This window comes from Mustelus asterias, chromosome 23 (genome assembly GCF_964213995.1).
Source record: "Mustelus asterias chromosome 23, sMusAst1.hap1.1, whole genome shotgun sequence".
NCBI lineage: Eukaryota > Metazoa > Chordata > Chondrichthyes > Carcharhiniformes > Triakidae > Mustelus > Mustelus asterias.
This window is the reverse complement of record NC_135823.1, coordinates 35,525,917-35,549,856: the sequence shown is the minus strand read 5'-3', so window position 1 is coordinate 35,549,856 and position 23,940 is coordinate 35,525,917. Positions and strand designations below refer to the sequence as shown.

The following is a 23,940-nucleotide window of genomic DNA, read 5'->3' as shown; positions in this document are numbered from 1 at the left end:
CGATAAAGTCAGCAGCAAGATGAGAATATTGTGGCACTAGCTTCACCTTGATTTAAAGATGGTGTGAATGAATCAGCTTTGTGCTGTTGTTTAAGGTCAGCAGTTTTCTTTGTTGTACTCTGTAGTTCAAAGGAGGGGAGCAGGAGAATGACAGCTTGCCATGGAGGCTCGGGACTAGAAAAGGCAAAGTGGGGTCAAGAAGTTGAGCATTGTATGGTTGGGGTTTGGGTGCATGGAGATGTGGAGAAGGGATCCAGGAGAGGATAGAGGGTGATATTTGGATTCATGGAGGTCAGAGGAGGGAAGGGCCTTGCATCCTGGATGTGGTTACAGAGGGAAAGTGCAGGGTCATGTTGGGTGAATTAAGAGAAATGGGAGTAAATGAGAAGATATCAGGAGATGGGTGAAAGGTACTATTTCTGGTTTCAAATACAACACACCATTGTCTGTGATTCACTGCAAACGCATGTTGGAATGCAGATCGAAGTGGGAGGATGCCAGTGTTGAGTGATGGAGTTTTGTGTATGGACAATGTGAGGATTTAAGATACTCACTTAGTTCTTTGGATGAGAACCAAGGACAAACATGTTTTCATCTCAATCAATGTCTGCCCTCTTAATATAGTTCAATTGCTGGAATACCCATGGGTCTCAATCACCCCATATTCCTGCAAGCTTGGTAGCAGGAGGAGAGGATGTGAGAATAGAAAGTTCTTGCCAGTTGATAACAGATGCAGCCATCCAAAGAATGCATTGCTGAAGATGGGTACTGTCATGTCAAGGTATCCTCAGGACAAGAACTAAGAACTTGCAGATGTATGAGAGGCAATGCCAGAGAGAACTGAGAATGACCTAAAGAACATAAGAAATAGGAGCAGGAGTAAGCCATCTAGCCCCTCGAGCCTGCCCCGCCATTCAATAAGATCATGGCTGATCTGAAGTGGATCAGTTCCACTTACCCGCCTGATCCCTATAACCCCTAATTCCCTTACCGATCAGGAATCCATCTATCCGTGATTTAAACATATTCAACGAGGTCGCCTCCACCACTTCAGTGGGCAGAGAATTCTAGAGATTCACCACCCTCTGAGAGAAGAAGTTCCTCCTCAACTCTGTCCTAAACCGACCCCCCTTTATTTTGAGGCTGTGCCCTCTAGTTCTAGCTTCCTTTCTAAGTGGAAAGAATCTCTCCATCTCTACCCTATCCAGCCCCTTCATTATCTTATAGGCCTCTGTAAGATCCCCCCTCAGCCTTCTAAATTCCAACGAGTACAAACCCAATCTGCTCAGTCTCTCCTCATAATCAACACGCCTCATCTCTGGTATCAACCTGGTGAACCTTCTCTGCGCTCCCTCCAAGGCCAATATATCCTTCCGCAAATAAGGGGACCAATGCTGCACCAATGCCCTGTACAGATGCAGCAAGATATCTCTGCTTTTATATTCTATCCCCCTTGCGATATAGGCCAACATCCCATTTGCCTTCTTGATCACCTGTTGCACCCGCAGACTGGGTTTTTGCGTCTCATGCACAAGGACCCCCAGGTCCCTCTGCACAGCAGCATGTTGTAATTTCTTTCCATTTAGATAATAATCCAATTTGTTATTATTTCTTCCAAAGTGAATAACCTCGCATTTGTTAACGTTATACTCCATCTGCCAGATCCTCGCCCACTCACTCAGCCTGTCCAAATCTCTCTGCAGACCTTCTACGCCCTCCACACGATTCACTTTTCCACTTATCTTTGTGTCGTCTGCAAACTTTGTTACCCTACACTCAGTCCCCCTCCTCCAGATCGTCTATATAAATGGTAAATAGTTGAGGCCCCAGTACCGATCCCTGCGGCACGCCACTAGTTACCATCTGCCAACCAGAAAAGCACCCATTTATTCCGACTCTCTGCTTCCTATCGGATAGCCAATCCCCAATCCACGCTAACACCCTATCCCCAACTCCGTGTGACCCAATCTTCTTCAGCAACCTTTTGTGAGGCACCTTATCAAACGCCTTTTGGAAATCCAAAAACACCGCATCCACCGGTTCCCCTCCGTCAACCGCACTAGTCACATCTTCATAAAAATCCAACAAGTTCGTCAAGCACGACTTTCCCCTCATGAATCCATGCTGCGTCTGCTTAATCGAACCATTCTTATCCAGATGGCCTGCTATTTCTTCTTTAATGATGGATTCCAGCATTTTCCCAACTACAGACGTTAAGCTAACCGGCCTGTAGTTACCCGCCTTTTGTCTATTTCCTTTTTTAAACAGCAGCGTAACATTAGCCGTTTTCCAATCCGCCGGCACTACCCCAGAATCCAATGAATTTTGATAAATAACCACTAACGCATCCGCTATTACCTCTGACATTTCTTTCAGTACCCTGGGATGCATTCCATCCGGGCCCGGGGACTTGCCACCTTCAGTCTCGTTAGTCTACCAAGCACTGCCTCCCTGGTAACATTAATTGTATCGAGTACCTCTCCTCCTACCAACCCTCTATCGTTAATATTCGGTAAACTATTTGTGTCTTCCACCGTGAAGACCGACATAAAAAACTTATTTAAAGTTTCAGCCATTTCCTCATTTCCCACTATTAAATCCCCCCTCTCGTCCTCCAAGGGTCCAACATTCACTCTTGCCACTCTATTCCTTTTTATATATTTGTAAAAGCTTTTACTATCATTTTTTATATTTAGAACTAGCCTAGCTTCATAACCTATCTTTCCTTTCTTTATCGCTTTCTTAGTCGTTCTTTGTTGTTTCTTAAAGTTTTCCCAATCTTCCGATTCTCCACTATTTTTGGCCACTCTGTACGCATCGGTCTTTAATTTAATACTCTCCTTAATTTCCTTCATTATCCATGGCTGGTTATCCCTTTTCTTACAACCCTTCTTTATCACCGGAATATATTGTTGCTGAGTACTGAAAAGGATCTCCTTAAAAATCCTCCACTGTTCCTCAGCTGTCCTACCTACCAGTCTGCTCTCCCAGTCCACCTTAGCCAATTCAGCCCTCATCCTATCGTACTTCCCTGAGAAATGGTTACTGAAATACTGAGGTTATTCAGCAAGATCTGCAGTTATGTGAATTTGTTGGGAACAACATGCCAGTGGTTCACACGATCACATTGTTGATGACACCAGTGAGGCAGTCTCAGAGCGCAGCAGAACAGTGATACAATCAAGCTCATGCCTCCACCAGAGCAATCAAACACATCATTGGCATCCTGAAAATGTGCTTCCACTGCCTTGACTGATCTGGAGGGACACTGTAGTACGCACCACAGGCTGAGGGGGTGGGGGTCAAAATTTGCTGTGTTCTGCTGTATACTGTACAACATGGCCACGCAACCTAGTTGCATGTTACAACAGGACAATTGTGAGGAGCAATTACCCCTCCTCAGTTGAGGATGAATTATTAGAGCCTAAGAAGGGGGCTATGAATGTTAATTATCCTCTAATAGATGTCAGTGGGCCATGGAGATGCGCACAGAATAGCAGGGACAACATTTGCCCAAGAGTGAGACATCACCATGAACATCATCGCATCGCCAGAACATCACTCCCTTCCTGGGGTATCAACCTACCCCTGCCATCCTCCCATGCAGAACAACTTATGGAGTCCTTGCCACTTCTAACACAACAGGGAGTAGAGTTATGTCTTATGCACTCACTAGTGAATGCTGGTACCAAGAACATCTTAGTTGCACATGGAATAGAGGAATACAGAAAGGAGAAGTTGAAATCCTGTATATGGATCCTTGCTGAAGGCATCAGAGAGAAAGCATTGTTTAGGAGAAGATTCCAAATGCGTTCTTTGAGAGTGGAGTTTGGAAACCCTCATGTGAAAGTCAGAGTTCCAGTGAGACCAGTTGGCTCACAGTATAACAATCATCTGCAGGGATTTGATGAGAAATTCACAGAAGTTGTTTTGGTTGGCATCTGTCACTTGGTTTCAGTGTGGTAGGTCTGACCATATTTTGCCATTGATAGCCATGGGTTGTGTACTTATTGAGAACATTGGAATACAAGATTATAAATTGTGTCATCCTTACAAATCTGTGTATGTCTGTAAAGATGTAGCTAGGGTGAAGGGCAGGATATTATAGCTAATCTTTTATTTTTAATGAATGTTTTATTATTTTGTTAAAAGTTAATTGGCAGTCCTGTGACTTTGTTCATCCACATTGCTAAACAAAAAAAATAAAAGTTAGGATCTGACAAGCCAGGTTCTATTCTGGGACCTGACTGTCTAGTCGTAATACCAGCTGGGACTGTAACATTACAAAAAAGAGTAATAAACAGATAAATGACTGCTCAAGAATAGAAAAATTCAAAGAATGGTATATTTTCAATAATAATCAAATTTTTGTTAATCTGTTTGAATGATAGGCTGGGTGACAGACCTACCTCCAACTGTGTATATTGCAGTAATAACAAGTAATCCAATCACAGAAAGGTACAGATCCCATTGTAAAGCAAGGTGAATAAAGATAGCTCCAGCATAGATATCAACCTGGGCAAAATACATCATAATAAAACAATTTACTTTGTAACATTAATCAAGCTGAAAAATATTTCACGAACATCATTGGTGATCTGTATTGTGGGACAGTTTTATATATTGCTTGTTTACAGGCTGGCATGCGATTAAAGAGTGGATTCTCAGGGATATATGGAATCATTGGGAATAAAAATTGGGAGCAATGTAAAAAAGGGCTGCGAACCCACTATCACCCGTTTCACGCCATCAAAGTCAAGATCTGTCCAATTGTGTCTTGCAGAATTAGTATAATAAAGTACATACAGTGCAAAACTAGACTCAGCTGCATACATTTTCTGGTGCTATGAGGTCTCTTAAGACCCTCACATTGGAGTACACATGCGCAATGGCACAGTGGTTAGCACTGCTGCCTCACAGCGCCAGGGACCCGGGTTCAATTCCTGGCTTGGGTCACTGTCTGTGTGGAGTGTGCACGTTCTCCCCATGTCAGCATGGGTTTTCTCCCACATTCTGAAAGATGTACTGGTTAGGTGCATTGACCCGAACAGACGCCGGACTGTGGTGACCAGGGGAATTTCACGGTAACTCCATTGCAGTGTTAATGTAAGCCTTACTTACATTAAGTAACATTACATTATTATTAGTAATAATAAAAAAACTTTAAACTAGTGTTAGGTGCCATATTGGTAAAGGACTTAGTATGCACAACATCCACAGCTAGCAAGTAGAGCAAGCAGAACGTGAGATTGTAATGTTGATTTGATGCTTCACACTCCAGTTTACACCCTTTCATAATCTCTCACAGCTAGTTATTAAAAGGAATCATCAACTATTTACATGCGACTTGATGATTTATTTCTTCTGGCTGTTGGTGTATTTCTTTATCTTTTGGGTGGTTTCCAAAATTAGTTAAAGTTTCACTGGGAGTGGTGTGGCAGGTCTGAAGTAAGTTTTGGTAATGGATCTGTAGGGAACAGATCTGTTGGAAGAAGGTGGAAGAGAGCATGTCCGAGGTGCGTGGGGTCCTTAATTATGCTGGCTGCTTTTCCGAGGCAGTGGAAGTGTAGACTGTGTCAATGGGTGGTTTGACTGATGGACTGGGCTTCGTTCAAGACACTTTGTAGTTTCTTGCGGTTTTGGACAAAACAGGAGCCATATCAAGCTGTGATACAAGCAGAAAAAATGCTTTTTATGGTGCTTCTGTAAAAGTTGGTGAGAGAGTCGTAGCGGACATGCAAAATTTCCTTAGCCTTCTGAGAAAGTAGAGGCATTGGTGGGCTTTCTTAACTATAGTGTCAGCGTGGGGGGACCAGGACAGATTGCTGATGATCTGGACATCTAAAAACATGAAGCTCTCGACCATTTGTACTTCATCCCCATTGATGTTGTCAGGGGCATGCCTTCCACTATGCTTCAAAGTCAATGACTATCTCCTTCGTTTTGTCGACATTCAGGGAGAGATTATTGTCATTGCACCAGTTCAACAGATTCTCAATCTCTTTCCTGTACTCTGTCTCATCATTGTTTGAGATCTGACCCACTATGGTGGTGTCATCAGCAAACTTGAAAATCAAGTTGAAGGGGAATTTGGCCTCTCAGTCATAGATGTATACAGAGTATAGTTTTGTGGGGCACCGGTGTTGAGGATGATCATGGAGGAGACGTCGTTGCCTATCCTTACTGATTGTGGTTGTGGGTTTGGAAGTTCAGGATCCAGTCGCAAAGAGAGGAGCCGAGCCCCACGCCACTGAGTTTGATGGGAATAATGGTGTTGAAGGCTGAGCTGTAGTCAATAAATGGGAGTCTGACATAGGTGTCTTTGTTATCTAGGTGTTCCAGGGTTGAGTGCAGGGCCAGGTAGATGGTGTCTACTGTGGACCTGTTGCGGCAGTAGGCGCACTGTAGTGGATCCAGGCAATCTGGGAGGCCGGAATTGATTTGTGCCATGACTAACTTTTCGAAGCACTTCATAATGATGGATATCAGAGCCACGAGAGTCATTAAGGCATGTTGCTTGGCTTTTTTTTGGTACCAGGATGGGTGGTAGTCTTCTTGAAGCAGATAGGGACCTCAGATTGTTGTAAAGAGAGGTTGGTGTCAATGTTTGAAATTCGCTGCCTGAGTTGGTGGTGAAGGCAGAGACTCTAAACACATTTAAAAAGTACCTGGCTCTGCACCTTAAATGCTGTAAGTTTTAGGGCTAGGGACCATGCGCCGGAAGATTAGAAAGGGCACCTGGGGTATTTGGGTCAACATGGACAAGATGGACTGAATGGCCCTCCTCTATGCTGTACCATTTCTATGGCACTAAACCATCTAATGTCTCATTGTTGCAGCAGAACACAGAGAAGATCATACTGCATTGCAGGTTCAGACTGTTGCCAATTTGGCGGCAGATACCAATGCTAAAGTGGCTAACAGGCTCTCATAGCAATCCAACCGACAGATTACTAGGACTGAGGTGCCACCCATAGGTGTGTCAGTGGTACCAGGTCGATGACACCATCTGTGGTTCCAACACTGTCATTGAAACAGTTTCCTTGCTGCTGTCTGTCTGCCACCTATGCCAAGCCCAATTGAATTGGAGAAACTGGAGGGTGTTCTGAAAGAATGTCTGCAGCTTCTACCAGTGAAAGTCAGTAGCTTTCCATCAGCCATGTTGCAATCATCGGGATATCATTGCGTAAGAGCCTGAAGACAAGCAAGGGTACCCCAATAACAGGCACAGAGGCACTGGATGCAAGTGTTTGTTGTCTGAGGACAAGGTTCAGAGGCATAAAATCTGAACACTAACTATTTATTGTAAAAAAACAACTGTGTACAAATATACAAGACAATAGGCTTTCGTCAGTCCAAGCCATTCGGTACTACTCATTGTGTGACTCTCTTTACATCATCTTGTGACAATACTGTTTCCCTCACACTTTCAGTATTGAATACCCTAATCCTACAGGCTGCACACTTGTGATGGCAATATTATGGAGGAGCAGAATAAGAAGTCTCACAACACCAGGTTAAAGTCCAACAGGTTTATTTGGTAACACAGGTTTTCGGAGTGTCGCTCCTTATTCAGGTGAGTGAGGAGTTGTGTTCACAAACAGGGTATATACAGACACAAACTCAATTTACAAGATAATGGTTGGAATGCGAGTCTTTATAGGTAATCAAGTCTTAAAGGTACAGATAATGTGAATGGAGAGAGGGTTAAGCACAGGTTAAAGAGATGTGTATTGTCTCCAGCCAGGACAGTTAGTGAGATTTCGCCGCACAAGATCTTTATCCAACGCAATACACTAGATACATCAATGACATTTTCTTCCTTTGGACTCATGGGGAACAATCACTGAAACAACTATATGATGACATCAACAAGTTCCATTCCACCATCAGACTCACATGGACTACTCTCCAGAATCGGTTGCATTCTTGGACACACGCATCTCCATCAAGGACGGTTGCCTCAGCACTTCACTGTACTGCAAGCCCACGGATAACTTCATGATGCTCCACTTCTCCAGCTTCCACCCTAAACACGTTAAAGAAGCCTTCCCCTACGGACAAGTCCTCCGTATACACAGGATCTGCTCAGATGTGGAAGATCGCAACAGACACCGACAGATGCTGAAAGATGCCCTCATAAGAACAGGATATGGCGCTCAACTCATCGATCGACAGTTCCGACGCGCCACAGTGAAAAACCACACCGACATCCTCAGAAGACAAAAACAGGACACGGCAGACAGAGTACCTTTCATCGTCCAGTACTTCCCCGGAGCGGAGAAGCTACGACATCTTCGTCGGAGCCTTCAACAGGTCATCGATGACGCCGAACATCCCGCCAAGGCCATCCCCACACCCCCACTTCTTGCCTTCAAACAACTGCACAACCTCAAACAGACCATTGTTCACAGCAAACTACCCAGCCTTCAGGAGAACAGTGACCACGGTACCACACAATCCTGCCACAGCACCCTCTGCAAGACGTGCTGGATCATCAACACGGATGCCATCATCTCACGTGAAAACACCATCCACCAGGTACATGGTACATACTCTTGTAACTCAGGTTGTCTACCTGATACACTGCAGGAAAGGATGTCCCGAGGCATGGCATATTGGGGAGACCATGCAGACGCTACGACAACGGATGAATGAACACTGCTCGACAATCACCAGGCAGGAGTGTTCTCTTCCTGTCGGGGAACACTTCAGCAGTCACGGGCATTCAGCCTCTGATCTTCGGGTAAGCATTCTTCAAGGCAGCCCTCACGACACACGACAACACAGAATCGCTGAGCAGAAACTGATAGCCAAGTTCCGCACACGAGGATGGCCTCAACCGGGATCTTGGGTTCATGTCACACTATCTCTAACCCCCACGACTTTCCTGGGCTTGCAAAATCTCACTAACTGTCCTGGCTGGAGACAATACACACCTCTTTAACCTGTGCTTAACCCTCTCTCCACTCACATTGTCTGTACCTTTAAGACTTGATTACCTGTAAAGACTCGCATTCCAACCATTATTTTGTAAATTGAGTTTGTGTCTTTATATGCCCTGTTTGTGAACTGAAATCCCACTCACCTGATGAAGGAGCAGCGCTCCGAAAGCTAGTGGCTTATGCTACCAAATAAACCTGTTGGACTTTAACCTGATGTTGTGAGACTTCTTACTGTGTTTACCCCAGTCCAACGCCGGCATCTCCACATCATTCCTCCCACAGTCCAGAGATGTGCAGGTTAGGTGGATTGGCCATGCAAAATTGCCCCTCAGTGTCCCAAAGGTGTATAGTGGATTAGTCATGTAAATGTGCAGGGTTATGGGGATGGTGTGGGGGATGGGTCTGGGTAGGATGCTACTTCAGAGAGTTGGTGCAGACTTGATGGGCCAGATGTCGTCCTCCTGCACTGTAGGGGTTCTATGAAAAGGTGGTTTATGGGAGCTTATCCTTATGATTTGATTCTGTGGCTGTGAAACTGCTCTCCCAAGCCATCATGGATTTCTAAAAGGGGAAATCATGTTTGACTAACTTGCTGTAGTTTTTGAGGAGGTAGCAGAAAGTGTTGATGAGGGCAATACAATCATGTGGTGGTCATGAACTTTCAAAAGGCATTCAATACAGCGCCACACAAACAGGCTTCTGAGAAAAGTTATATCTCATGGAATAAAAGGTCAATAACGTGGATACAAATTGGCTGAATAATAGGAAGCAGACTGTAATGCTCAAATGGATATTTTTCAGTTGGAGAAAGGTTTGTAGTGGTGTTCTCCACCGGTTTGTATTGGGACGCTTGCTTTTCCTGATATATATTAATGATCTAGGTCTTGCAGTGGACAATTTCAAAGTCTGTGGATGATATAAAACTTGAATTATTGTAAATTGTGATGAGGACAGTGTAGAACTTCAAAAGGACATAGACAAGTTGGCAGAGGGAGCAGATAGGCAGATGATGTTCAAGGCAGAAAGGTGCGAGATGATGCATTTCAGGAGGTAGAACTTGGAAAGAAAACAGAAAATAATGGGTAAAATTCTTAAAGGTGTGCAGGAGCAGAGGGACCTGTGTGTACATGTAGATGCATCATCCAAGGTGGCAGGACAAGTGGAAAGAGCAATTAATAAATTAAATAATATTCTGGGTTTTATTAATAGGGGCATAGAATACAAGAGCAAGGAGGTTATGCTGAACTTATACAAGACACTAATTTGACCTCAGCTGGAGTATTGTGTGCAGTTTGGGCACCAAACCATAGGAAAGATGTGAACGCACTGGAGAGATTGCAGAAGAGGTTCACAAGAGTGGTTCCAGGAATGAGAAACTTCAGTTACGAGGATAGATTAGAGAGGTTGGGACAGTTCTCCTTGGAGAGAAGAAGGCTAAGAGGAGATTTGATAGAAGTATTCAAAATCATGAGGGGGCTAGACAGAGTAGATAGGAAGAAAACGTTCCTGCTTGTAAAAGGATCAAGAACGAGAGTGCACAGAATTAAAGTGATTTGCAAAAGATACAAATGTGATCTGAAAAAAAGACCCCCTTGGGCCAGCCCTGATCTCCCCCCACCATGGTCAGCCCCGAGCCGCCCCCCCCCCCCCCCCCCCCCCCCCCCAAGCCATGATCCTACCCCCATGGCCAGCCCCGACACCGCCACCAAATGGCCAATTCCCGATCGCTCCCTCACTCCCTCCCCCAGAGTGGCAGCGGGCTTCCCCACCCACCCCCCCTCCCCCCCCACCAGCACTCATCATCTCCCAGTAAGCCCCGCGCTCTTGACACTACAGTGCCCAGTGCCAGTGTGGCACCCTAACACTGCCCAAGGGGCATCCTCCTGGCCTTGACATCCCCGGGTAGGGCCTCAATGGCCTCTGACCCCACCAGTGGGGTGAGTGCACCTGTTCCCCGTTGATGGGAAGCAGTTATAACCCTGCTGATGGGAACCTCTCCCGGTGGTGGTGGTGGGTTTGGGGGCGGGGATGCTAGCGGGTCCGGAGACTACCTTCCCAGTCTGCTAATCATATGAAAGTAGCTATTTCTACACGGTAATCAGCTCCACACTGATCTCCAGTGCAGATCTGATTACCCAAAAAAAGAAGCAGAGACTTGCGGTCAGCCAGACGCGAATCCTGTTAAAGGCCCCCCTGCTGATGTCTCCTGGCTTGCTGCACTACTCAAGTTCAGCGGGCTGGGAGAATCCTAGCCAAAATCTTTTTTCACCCAATGAGCAGTTCAGGTTTGAAATGCACTGCTTGGAAATGTGGTAGGTTTAATCGAAGCATTCAAGAAGGCATTAGATGATTACTTGAATAGAAACAATGTGTATGGGTATGGGGAAAAGGCAGGGAGATGGCATTAGATCATGTTGCGTGTTTGGAGAGCTGGTGCAGACACGATGGGCCAAATTGCCACCTCCTGCACCATAACAATTCTGTGATATGATAATATTGACATGGCTGCACACCAACTGCATATTTATACAATGGTAATACTTGTGGTTCCTGTATTTCCCTCCGTTGTCATTGGAAATTCTGGCAAAGCCAAATGCTCTCTCACCCTGCTTGTTCCTATTGAAATAAAAGACAATAAACTCTTCTCTTTTAGAATAGATGGCCTTCATGATATCTCGGATGCTATTATAGATGGGGTACTGGTATATGTTTGAGATATCCCCTATTCCTACCTGAAAGGACACGGAGATGCAAAAACCGAAGGCCACAATGACCTCAAAAGACACTTGTGCTCATCCAACTGAGGAGTTCTAAGGCAAGTTATAGGATTTGGGTTAGGGTTAGGTGCATAGGTCAGTGACTACCATTTTGTTGAACTTGAGTCACCTCCAGCAATATTCCTGAATGAAGTGGAGATATCTATGGTGGTATGGCCTTCTGTGAGGAGCCTCCTCCTCTTCCTATCTGCATTATCTGCTCTTTTTGATGGTAATATTACAATCCAAGCAACCACAGCTCCCATACCTCAGCCATCAAATTGTGTTCTGACTGATTGCAAGCACCAGCTTTCTAAAACACTTAAAAAAATACATCATAGTACTTCCATAAACTTAACCCAAGCAGAAATAAGTCAAAAGCATCTCACCTGCAAGTTGGCGAATAGCCATTTAAATAAGTCTAGTTGGGGGAAGGGTCCTTGTGCTGCGGAATGCCAATGCAACTGGGAATGATTAACGCAGCATTCCATGGACATAAGTAAACAGAATTTCTATTGGAATGGCTGTTTGACATCATGTTAATAACATTTATCCTGCTTCTAGTGCATGCATGACAAGCCGACACCAGGGTTCTTCTAGCTAAAGGCACCATGCTGTCCACTTCAGTAATAACTGGAAGCATGGGCAGTGCTTCAGGTATTTCATAACATGAGCACATTTCATACCTCACCTGTTTTGCACCCAGTCTGGTTTTCTTTATCACTGAAGGCAGTAGAAAATAAATTTCAGCAGGGTATAAAGTGAGCTGCTGATTCACTATCATTTGTTTTTGTAATACCATCAAAGACTAGTTGGGCCATTAATGTGTTGGGCATATGATATGGGGAGGGATACAGGTTTTGTGTTAGTATACAGTACAGTATATGAAGGGTTTGGTATTATGAAGTATATGGTAAGGTATCATTCTGGTGTGCTCCATGTGCCTATCCAATAACCACTTAAATGTTCCTAAAGTGTCCGACTCCACTATCACAGCAGGCAGTCCATTCCACACCCCAACCACTCTCTGAGTAAAGAACCTACCTCGGACATCCCTCCTATATCTCCCACCATGAACCTTATAGTTATGCCCCCAAGTAACAGCTACATCCACCCCAGGAAATAGTCTCTGAACGTCCACTCTATCTATCCCCCTCATCATCTTATAAATCTCTATTAAGTTGCCTCTCATCCTCCTCCGCTCTAAAGAGAAAAGCCCTATGGTGAAGGATACAGTGTGATAGGCATACACTGAATGTCAAATGGTCACAGTGTGGTATGGGTAGAAACACTTTCCCATTTGTTCAATTCATATTTCAATCAAGGTTATTTTGAGAAGTGCCAGCAAGAATATCAATACATTTGGAATTGAAAAATCACAGAGACTTACTGATATCTTCGTAAATATATAGACAAACAGAGAAAGTATGGCTATAAGAAAATGAATTCTTTGACCTCCAAATCGTTTTAGTAAATATTCAGGCATGGTGGTGACCTGCAGACAGAGAATAAATATGTTTGTTCATCTTAGGGAAAATGTAAAAATTGGAAATGAACCATTAATCATAAGTCCAGAGAATGAGCAGAAAAAACCCCTGAATTTCTCTGTTTTCACAAGAATATAGTTATCCTACTCAGATTACTTTGATCTTGATTAGGTAGAAATGTTCTTAACTCTTCCCCCACATACCATCAGAGGCACTTGGCCTTCCCCCACAATTGGAGGCAGACAACTAGTCATTTCATCAGTAAAATAATCAGCTCTCCTCTTCCCATCAGAAAAGAACATTTCCCTTCTTCCATTAGATATAACAACAGTGCCACCAGGAAATAGATATTCTCAATGGAAGCTGCAATCATATACCCAACACAGAGTTATCTGAACCACCTCACAGGCATTGAGAGAGTTAATGATATTACTATTTCAGGGAGAACTGACTGCTATCCCTCCATGAACTTTAAAATATCAAAAATGCCTGGATAGTGAAGATTTGATTGATTTTTTAAAAACTTAAGCTGTAACCAGACAATAGAAAAACATTTGGATAAACCTGAGTAGAGTGGCCAGGGAATGGAATGGAGTTGATGGCAAGCTTTGTGGTGGGTGTTGAAGATAATGGTGTTAGTCTTTCCATTGTAAAGTGGAGGAACTAGAGAAATTTAAGACACCTCTCAGACGCTGTGTCAGATAAGTTCTTTTATGTATAGCAGCAATCAAGAAATTAAGAGAGGTTGTGAGAGTGGGAAGAGCAGTCATTGATAGAGGTGCCATGGCTATGATTAAATAGATAACAGTGGAACGAAGCATGGAAATTCTGAAACAGCTGCATAATGGAGAAGAGGTGTTGGAGGAGGATCCTGTGAACAACTGTCGCATAGACATCAAGGAGGATGAGGTGGTAAAATGTACTGACAATTTTAGTTGTGACTGGTGAGAGCTGTGCCAATGCTGTTGGAGTGACAGAATAATTACAGGAGGGTCACAAACAGAGAAACGTATGAGGGGCCAGGAAGGTTCTAGGAGGAACAATGCTTCTATGGAAAGGCAAAGGAGGGAAAGGGAGGTTGGAGATGGAGTGAGTTTACTTGGATGGTAGAGGCAATGTTCCTAGGAGTGGATAATAATGCCAGGGTATACTTTAAGCAAGCAGAGTGACAGTGCTTGAAGAAAGAAAACCATTTACTATAACAGTTAACATTGGAAGGAAAGGATAGTGGCAAAGAGATTTGTAGAAATGGGATCAAGGGAGGAGGTCGATCTTTTAGATGAAATTAACTTGGAGAGGATAGGAAGTTGGAATTGAAGAGAAGCTAAAAAATGCATTTAAGGTTGAGTGAGTTGGTAACTGAAGAGAAGTACTGTTTAGTAGACAAAGGGGAAAAGAGAAGTAGAACAGATAAACAACTCGGCGACAAAGAAATCTATGAGTTCTTCATACTTTTTATTGAGGCAAGGGTGAAGGGGGAGGAGAGAGGGGTTTAAGGAGATGGTTCTAGTTATATTTGCCCTCCAGGATGGACCAAGAATAGTGGGAAAGTCTGGCAGAGGAGAATAAACTTGTGATCCAGCTAAAATGGAATGTATAAAGCAATGAACTGTACGGAAAACATTTAAATACTCACAGGAAAACCAGATAAATAGCAGTTGTTTCATAAAACAATCAGAATTGCTAGTTTATAGTGACTGTAATCAAACTCTATTTTTATTGCTGAGAATTGCATTACAATCTTTAGGGGCACAATTCATGGGGTGAAATTGGTCTTCAGCAAAATTGCAAAACAGGTGATAACAAACCAGCTTGGTGATTCGCTATCATCTGTTCTGTACTTAAGTCAAAGGTTCCCTTTGACATCTGTTCTGTACTTATGTCAAACCTTCCTACCCCCACCAATCCTGAACATAATTCTCCATAAGGTTGTCTGTTCTGTTCTGACACTCCCTCACTGGAGTCAAGTGTTGGATGGAAATTATATTAAAGTAGAAATGGGAAATTTTCCGGTCAACTAAAATGGTTGGTTTGTTTTAGAAATTAAATAGTAGTGTAATCTTACCCCTGATGCAATATATATGGGAAGAAAGAGCCACCCCAAGATCAGCAAAGCATACATTCCCTGGAGAAAGGAAAATAGAATTATAACAGTACGATTTTGTATTACCTGCAGTTACAGCATCCTTTACACAAAGTGGCATTCTCTACTATCGAACATGGCTAACCCTCCCTCCACCAGATGCGACTCCCCATACTGTCTAACTCCTCTAACCCTCACCAAAGAGACCTTTCAATCTCCACAAAACGTAGCATCCAAACACATACCAATCTGTCCATTTAGCAATAATTTTGGTTGCAAGGGCCATCCACTCCAAGCAACACTCGAGGAGCTTTAAAAAATTAACTAAATTTTGAGGTTGAATACAAGAATAAATTTCAAAAAGACAGGCACAAAGAGGTTAAATCTGCATATTTATTAATTCTGTGATTTACCACGTATGTGTGAGGGAGGGGGGGGGGCGTGGCAGGGCAGGAGATTTGCATTTCCATTTTCTTCAGGTGGGATTGGCAGCAGGAACAGAAAATCCCGTGAGACCCAAATCATGTTTCATGCTGATGTAAAGACATGACATGATTGTCCCTGCCCCATACCGGTGACATAACCGGAGATCCTAACCTTTGGAATTTTTTCCTCTGTCAGACTTACAATATGGTGGAGTTAACACTGTTTTCCCCACCTGCTGCGACACTCTGAATGAGAATAATGATTTCCCTGGGTGGAATTTTAAAATATTTTTGCAGAGAGGAGATGATTATGTGATTTCCAGCAGCAATCAGACCTGGAGACTGCGCCACAGTTTCAATTACTTTGATTGATTTTACACACATATAAAATTTGAATTATATAACTATCCACTGCTCACCGCATTTTTCTGAAGAAATAATCCTACTGTGTAGTTTAAACCATGAGTTTAGTTTAAGAACATAGGAACTGGAATAGGCCATTCAGTCCATTGAGCTTGCTCCATCATTCAACATGGTGGCTGTTCATCCATTTCAATGCCTTTTTCCCACGCACTATCCTCATATCTCTTTATATCACTAATATTTAGAAATCTGTCAATCTCTGCTTCAAACTTAGTCAATGACTTAGTTTTCACAGCCCTCTGGGGTAGAAAATTCCAAAGATTCACAATCCTCTGAGTAAACAAATTCTCCCCTACTAGGGCAAACACCTTACCTGCATCTATCCTTTTTTTAAATTCAATCATGGAATGTAGGCGTTGAAAGCTGGGCCCATCTCTAATTCCCTTGTACCAAGTGGCTTGATAGGTCTTTTCAGAGTTAAGAGTCAACCACATTGCTATGAGTATGGAGTCACATGTACACAAGACCAGGCAAATTTCATTTCCTATAGGACATTAATGAACCAGATGGGTGTTTATGACAATCGACAACAATTTCATGGTCATCAGTAGGCTTAATTTCAAATTTCATCATCTGCTGTGATGGGATTCAAAGCTGGATCCCCAAAGCATTACTCCGGGCCTCTGGATTATTTGTTCAATGGCAATGCCACCCCCCACCCCACCTACTTTAAGTATTTTGTAGATTTCAATGAGACCACCTCTCGCTTTTCTAAACTCTAGAGAATACAGACCCTTCATTGGACAGCAAAGCCATTTCAGGAACAAGTCTGATTTGTTGTAGTTTATAGAGATCATTTTAAATTTGTTCAGTTTGCTGACTGTTTTCCATATGTGCTGTTCAGATAGATTCCAATTGCTGTTAGATGGGCAAATTGAGTTGTTTGCTGTAAAATTAATTGTTGTAGGTCTTGCCAAAAATCCTACCACTTCCAACTCATTGGCTGGCATAGAATTGTTAAAGATCACTTACATATAAAGAAAACAGTATTTTCCAGGAATCAATAACAAACTAGCTCATTATGTATAATGAGTATTAAGCAGCCACATTAATTAGCAAATGCAATATTTAAAAGTTCCAGCCATGTCACATTTCCCATATTCTGTTGATGGCAAGCTCCTGCCAGCAGGTTCATTTTTAATTAGGCCAACCTCACAAAATCATAGAACATAGAAAAGCTACAGCATATACAGCAGGCCCTTCGGCCCACAAGTTGCGCCGAACATGTCCCTACCTACTAGGCTTACCTATAACCCTCTATCTTACTAACTTCCATGAACTTATCCAAAAGTCTCTTTAAAAGACCCTATCGAATCCGCCTCCACCACCACTACCGGCAGCCGATTCCACGCACCCACCACCCTCTGAGTGAAAGACTTACCCCTAACATCTCCTCTGTACCAGAAGGACGTGGAGGCTTTGGAGAGAATACAGAGGAGGTTTACCAGGATGTTGCCTGGTATGGAGGGGCTTGGTTATGAGGAGAGATTGGGGAAACTGGGGTTGTTCTCCTTGGAAAGACAGAGGATGAGGGGAGACTTAATAGAGGTGTATAAAATTATGAAAGGCATAGATAGGGTGAACGGTGGGAAGCTTTTCCCCGGGTCGGTGGTGACGTTCACGAGGGGTCATAGGTTCAAGGTGAAGAGGGGGTGGTTTAACACAGATATCAGAAGGACATATTTTACACAGAGGGTCGTGGGGGCCTGGAATGTGTTGCCGGGCAAGGTCGTGGAGGCAGACACACTGGGAACGTTTAAGACTTATCTAGACAGCTATATGAACGGAGTGGGAATGGAGGGATACAAAAGAGTGGTCTAGTTTGGACCAGGGAGCGGCGCGGGCTAATTGTTCCTTGTTTCTCGTTTCACGGCTTCATTCTATGATCATCTTGCTGGTGCCAGTACAGAGCGAGACTGCGGATAGTTGGGAACCTGTCTCGGGGGCAGGGAATTCATATGGTGTTCGTGGAAGTGGAAATGACTAGGGTTGGGAAGCATTTTCCGATCAGGGCCAGTGTGATCTCCTGGACTCGTTTCGATCGCCTCAGGGGGTCGGAGAGGAATTTCCCAGATTTTTTTTTTCCCCATATTGGCCCTGGGGTTTTCACTCTGGGTTTTCGCCTCTCCCTGGAGATCACATGGTCTGGAATGGGGGGGTGGGGGTGAGTTAATAGGTTGTGATGAACAAAGCATCGTAGCTGTGAGGGACAGCTCGGTGGATAGGATATTGGTATGTAGATAGGCTGGAAAATTGGGCGGGGATCCTGGATTCAGGATTCAATCCTGGACCGGGGAGCGGCGCGGGCTTGGAGGGCCGAAGGGCCTGTTCCTGTGCTGTATTGTTCTTTGTTCTTTGTACCTACTCCCCAGCACCCTAAACCTGTGACCTCTTGTGGCAACCATTTCAGCCCTGGGTAAAAGCCTCTGAGAATCCACTCTATCAATACCTCTCAACATCTTATATACCTCTATCAGGTCACCTCTCATCCTTCGCTTCTCCAAAGAGAAAAGACCTAGCTCTCTCAACCTATCTCATAAGGCATGCCACCTAATCCAGGCAACATCCTTGTAAATCTCCTCTGCACCCTTTCTATGGCTTCCACATCCTTTCTGTAATGAGGCGACCAGAACTGGGCACAGTACTCCAGGTGGGGTCTGACCAGGGTCCTATACAGCTGCAGCATTATCTCCCGATTTCTAAACTCAATTCCTCTATTGATGAAGGCCAGTATTCCGTACGCCTTCTTAACCACAGTCTCTACCTGCGACGCTACTTTGAGCATCCTATGAACCCAGACCCCAAGATCCTTCTGACCTTCCACACTGCCGAGCGTCTTACTCTTAATATTATATTCTTTCATCCTATTCGACCTGCCAAAATGAACCACCACACACTTATCTGGGTTAAAGTCCATCTGCCACTTCTCCGCCCAGTCTTGCATCTTATCTATGTCTCGTTGCAACCGCTGACATCCCTCTACACTATCCACATCACCACCAACCTTTGTGTCATCAGCAAACTTGCCAACCCATCCTTCCACTTCCTCATCAAGCAGGGATAATCCAGTGTAATTTCAAGAAACACAGCAAACCCCCTATTCCAGCTGTTGTTTTAGCACTGGAAATCCATCTGAAAATGGAAACTGTTAATCTACAGAAATAGAGAAGTTATTTTGGTAAATACTATGGGCTGGATTTCATATTCCCCTGTCATTGTGTTTGAAGTGGGCTCATAAATGTGGCATGTTACTAGTGCTGGCACTGCCTCTCGTGGGATTGATGACTTTGCTATGTGTGGGTACAGAACATCTTGGCATTGCTCCATGGCATCCAGCATCTGCCAAGGGAGGTCTCAGAGAATCTTGGAACAGTCTTCTTAGCAGCTATTCCCTATCTTAGGCCTGTGGAAGAAGTGGCTGGGGAGCACTGGGGTGGCTTTCAAATGTAGCATCCTGCTGATTGAAGTGCTCAGCTGATGGGTGAATCAGAGGCCATCTGCCATGAAGGTGGTGTGAAATCCTTGCAGATTTTTTGGCTCTACCTTTATTTAAAGAAAATTTCTCTAGAGCTTTGTCTGGATTTCAAGATGGTGTCAGTGTTTACTCAGCAATAAAGGGATTTTTTGGGTTTGCCAGTTTCGGCTGTCTCTGCAAAATGGGATGATGGTCTTCTTGGGGAAAGAAAAATAAACAATGGCTGCATTGATCAGCTGCCCGCTAACTTATTTTATTCACTGTTGAGTCAGTTGAATTGAAGCTTCTGCTTGTTTGTTGCTGAGCTGTCACAACATTCCTGAAATAATTAATTAATTTGTTCTCTTTTTGGTGAATTTGGATGTGAAGGCTCTGACTTGGGGAATGGGTTTTAGCAATGGGGTTCTTCCAAATGGCACTTCTGACATTGCAGTACTTAAAGGCATCCTCAGGACTTGCTGTAGCCTGGAATTTTAAAGATTTAGCACACCCTTGCAGGTTGTGTCAACTCTGCTGTCTGAAACTGGACTTCCAAAGGAGATTTAATGGCGTCTTCGGCAGCAGTATGGAAATTTGAATTTATGCCTTCATGTTCCAGGCCATTCTCTAGAGTGTATTCCGGTGATTATCCCTCTGTGTCTCTACTTCTTTAGAGCTTCTTTTCAAGTCAAAATGCTTTGTTGAGTTTTTATCAGTCTTCCAGCAGTTCTGTTTCTCTCTGCATTTTAGAGAAGTTTTGGGTTTTTATCCCATTGCTGCACAATGTTGGGTGGATGTTGGTTACAGAAGGCTTAAAGAAGTCTCCATGGTCTTCTATCGGTGAAGTGCAAGTCTTTAACTACTAGAACTATTTACACATGTATAGTAAAGGGCATAAGCTGAGAGCTGTTTCTGTGCTTGGCTTTATACACGTCTCTGTTCAACACCACACCGACCATGGGTCTGGGTCATGTGCTTTCTTACATCATTGTGTGGGTGGTCCCAACTTAACCCCATAAATGTCAGACTCTTGTATTACAGGGCATGAATAGGTAGATGGCAGGAAGGCCATCTAGAATTGGTTTCCTTCAGAGTGCAGGAAGAGGATGAATGATCTCCATTCTGCCACGGTAAGTAATTCTTCACATTACTTTCATCTCACATATTTACATGAGCTCACTCACTGTCACCTCAGGAGAAACCACCACTGGCTCTCCCACAGACATCTTCAACTTCCCTACTGCTCGTTTCCTCAGTCACAATCCAGACAAGCCAGGCATCCTTATTATCAGCCCTGGTATGCAGCCCATTTACACTTTCTCCATGCAGGACAAGTTGGCTCACAATAAAAGGGAAAGATTCAAGACAGACAGAGGTACGTCTGAGTTAAAAGTGCTCGAGTTCAAGGAGAGAGTCCGCCAGATAGTCAGGGAGGAATTTGACCCCTTCTGCACTGAAGGTGAAGTGTGTACCAAAAAACCAAGTGAGGACCCAGAACACCAACATCTAACACACCAAGCTGACGTGAATTTTGTCTCCCATATAATTATGCCACTGCCTTGCACAAATGAAATCTTCCTTCTCTTGCAGACACATCAAGGGAGGAAGCCAAGGTATCTACCACCCAGGCACAATAGTCCACAGAAAAAAACCAGCGCAGATAACTTCTCAAAATTGGAGATTGAACAGCCATCACATCTTTCATCCATATCCTCCACAGTGCAGAGACCTACACTTCGGTGGGACTTAATTTTAGAGGGGCCTCGGGGTCACAACCTGGTCAGCACCTCACACACACTGTTCCACAGCTGGCAGAGACAGGGACGTTCCAGGATGTCTGCACTCAAGAGGACTGCTGAAGGCTGGGAATCTGCTGAGGCCCAATCAAGTAACGTGCCTCTGGACTTGGTCATGCCTCAGTTGCTGGAGCTACAGAGGTAAAGTCGGGACCATCAGGAAAGGATGTCAGCTACACTCAGATTGAAAGGCAGGTTGGAGGAATCAAAATGTCTTCTGTCCAAAGTGATCGTGCCGACACTCCAAGGTAGCCAGGTCAACACAGAGGGAGACCTTGGTGCAAGACTTCTGTCCTGCACTGTGGGTGAGCATGAACTCCATGGCGCAGGATGTGAACTCCATGGCACAGGCACTTATGGGCATCCATGTGTACCACACTAGAGGATGGCACCAGGGTATTTGGGCACCCAAAAGGGAGGTGAAGAGCTGGTGCACAACACAAAGCGATCCACCCAGGTGACTCCGACTCCACCCATCCGACTCTCTTCCCCCCCCCCCCCACCTTCCTGTGACTGAATCACCTCCACAAGCTGAGGAGGGTGGCACTGCAACACAGCTGCTCCATGAAAACAGGCCGGGGCCCTCCAGGTCTCGGACATCCAGAGGACACTCGCCAATAATCATCACAGATAATAGAACATGGCAAACAGCAGGCTGCCTCCACCTCAGCTCTGGGTCTTGGGAATACACCAAGACTTAGTGGCACAGTGTGGGCACGGGTGTTAGGCACTTGTAGATAATGTCTACCTACGTAAATAAGCACCCACTTCTGTAAATAAACTCTCACTTACTGCAATCTCTCTATGGCTCCATGGTCTCATAAGATGTCTTCCTGTAGTGTTGCTGAGACAACTATGCTCATGTTCCACAGTAAGGCTGGGTGCTCAATCCAGAGCCTCCTTCACTTGCTCTCTGCAAGGCTGCCAGCACATTGTTTGGCATCCCCTCACAGTGACAGAACACACCAGTTATGCCAGTTTCTCCTTGGTAATGAAGACATCAGGGCCATCGTCACTCAACCCAGTCATTGTCCCTGGTGCTCTCAGCATAAGTAACCCACAATTAGACCCTTATGAAAAGGTGTAAATTGGCCTCTGGTGACAAGTTTAAGGGCACATATAACTAAGGTGCAGCCGAGATCAAGAGAGCCAAAACTCTCCACGCCACATCATCATAATATGACCCTGGTCACTGAGTGTAAGTGAGCTGCCTTCAGCCAGACAGGATTCTCAGTAGCTTTTTGAGGAACAATGCACTGTCCCCACTGTAAGTCATCATCATCCTCCTGCAACATAGGAACCATGGACAACTGATTCCTTCCCATGATACGAGCCTCATCAATGAAGGTGTGCGCTCCCAGCAGTCAGACAAGAGAGCAGTGCATGTGGAAGTACCTCAGAATGATAGGATGTTATCTTTGGCCTTACTCGTCACCATCTATGTATTGTGCAGCTATGCGTGCATCCCAAGCTCTTCTGCTCCACCTGGCTATCACCACTACCTGATGGCTGACCTCCTCCCCCTCCAGGACCTCTTCTTCATCGTCCACCTCAATGTCCTCTTCATCAGAGAAAATGTGCCACTCCTCCGTCTCCTCCTCAGGCAGCTCCTCTCCCCAGTGAAGTGCCAGGTTGTGAAGGGTGCAGCAGATGACCCAGATTTAATGATACCCTCTGCTGACTATATTGCAGAGCCCCACCTGACTGGTCCAGGCACCGGAACCGCATTTTCAGCATCCCAATGGTCTGCTCCACCAAAGTTTGAGTAGCAGCATGACCCTCATTTTATCTGGTCTCTGCTGGACTCTGTGGCCTCCTTACATGCATCATGGTTGTCTCCAAGGAGCCAACCCTGTGGCCACTATACTCCCTCAAAAACATTGGGGATTTGAAAGTGGCTAAGGATGTAGGAATTACGTACACTCCCTGAGAACCTAGCACACACCTGGAGGGTGTGCTTTGTGTGGTCGCAGACTAGCTGAACATTTAGGGAGTGGAAGCTTGCAATTGATAAACAGCAGTCCTTGATGCCATTGGAATCAAAGAGCCAAGTGGGCGCAGTCAATGGCTCCTATGCTTGCAGGATGTTTACAATCTGGGCAAGTCCCATGGCTCTTGCATCCTGGCCCTGGGCAAGCGAAGTTTTCACCGACACTGGTTATTGATCATCTGCAAGAAGGTTAGCCACTGTCTGTAGACTGTGGGTTGTAGAAGGTGCTTCCAAGCGGTCACTCTCTGACAGCAGAACAGGTCCTGCAATCCTTCCCCCTCAGGATACTGCTCCTACCTCTGGACAGCCAGACTCCTCTGCTGAAGTCTTTTGTTCTCTCGATGTGTTAGAAGAATGATAGTCACTTCCACAGGCTCCATCTCTCTCACACTGCTCATTTCAAGCAAAAAGAGGCAGCAAGAACTAAAAGGGAACTTTCGCCTCCAATGGTTCACCCTTTCCCTATTCATCTCCAAAAGCAGGATGTCAACGAACACTGACAACTGTGGCGGCCATCCCATTGAGGACATTTCTTGCAGTCTTCCAGAATGTACAAGACCCCATACCACCCTCTCCCCACT

At 44.6% G+C, this 23,940-nt stretch overlaps 1 protein-coding gene across 1 annotated transcript in view; it reads right to left on the bottom strand.

Moving 5' to 3' along the window:
- The window catches only part of LOC144510375 (sodium/myo-inositol cotransporter 2-like), a 142,217-nt gene that overhangs the window by 100,367 nt on the left and 17,910 nt on the right, over positions 1–23,940 (bottom strand). Inside the window, exons 4-6 of the mRNA XM_078239811.1 lie at positions 15,254–15,313; positions 13,092–13,196; positions 4,410–4,515 (exon numbers count right to left, since the gene is read on the bottom strand). Coding sequence (XP_078095937.1) covers positions 4,410–4,515; positions 13,092–13,196; positions 15,254–15,313 — 271 coding nt within the window. The remainder of the gene's footprint in view (positions 1–4,409; positions 4,516–13,091; positions 13,197–15,253; positions 15,314–23,940) is intronic.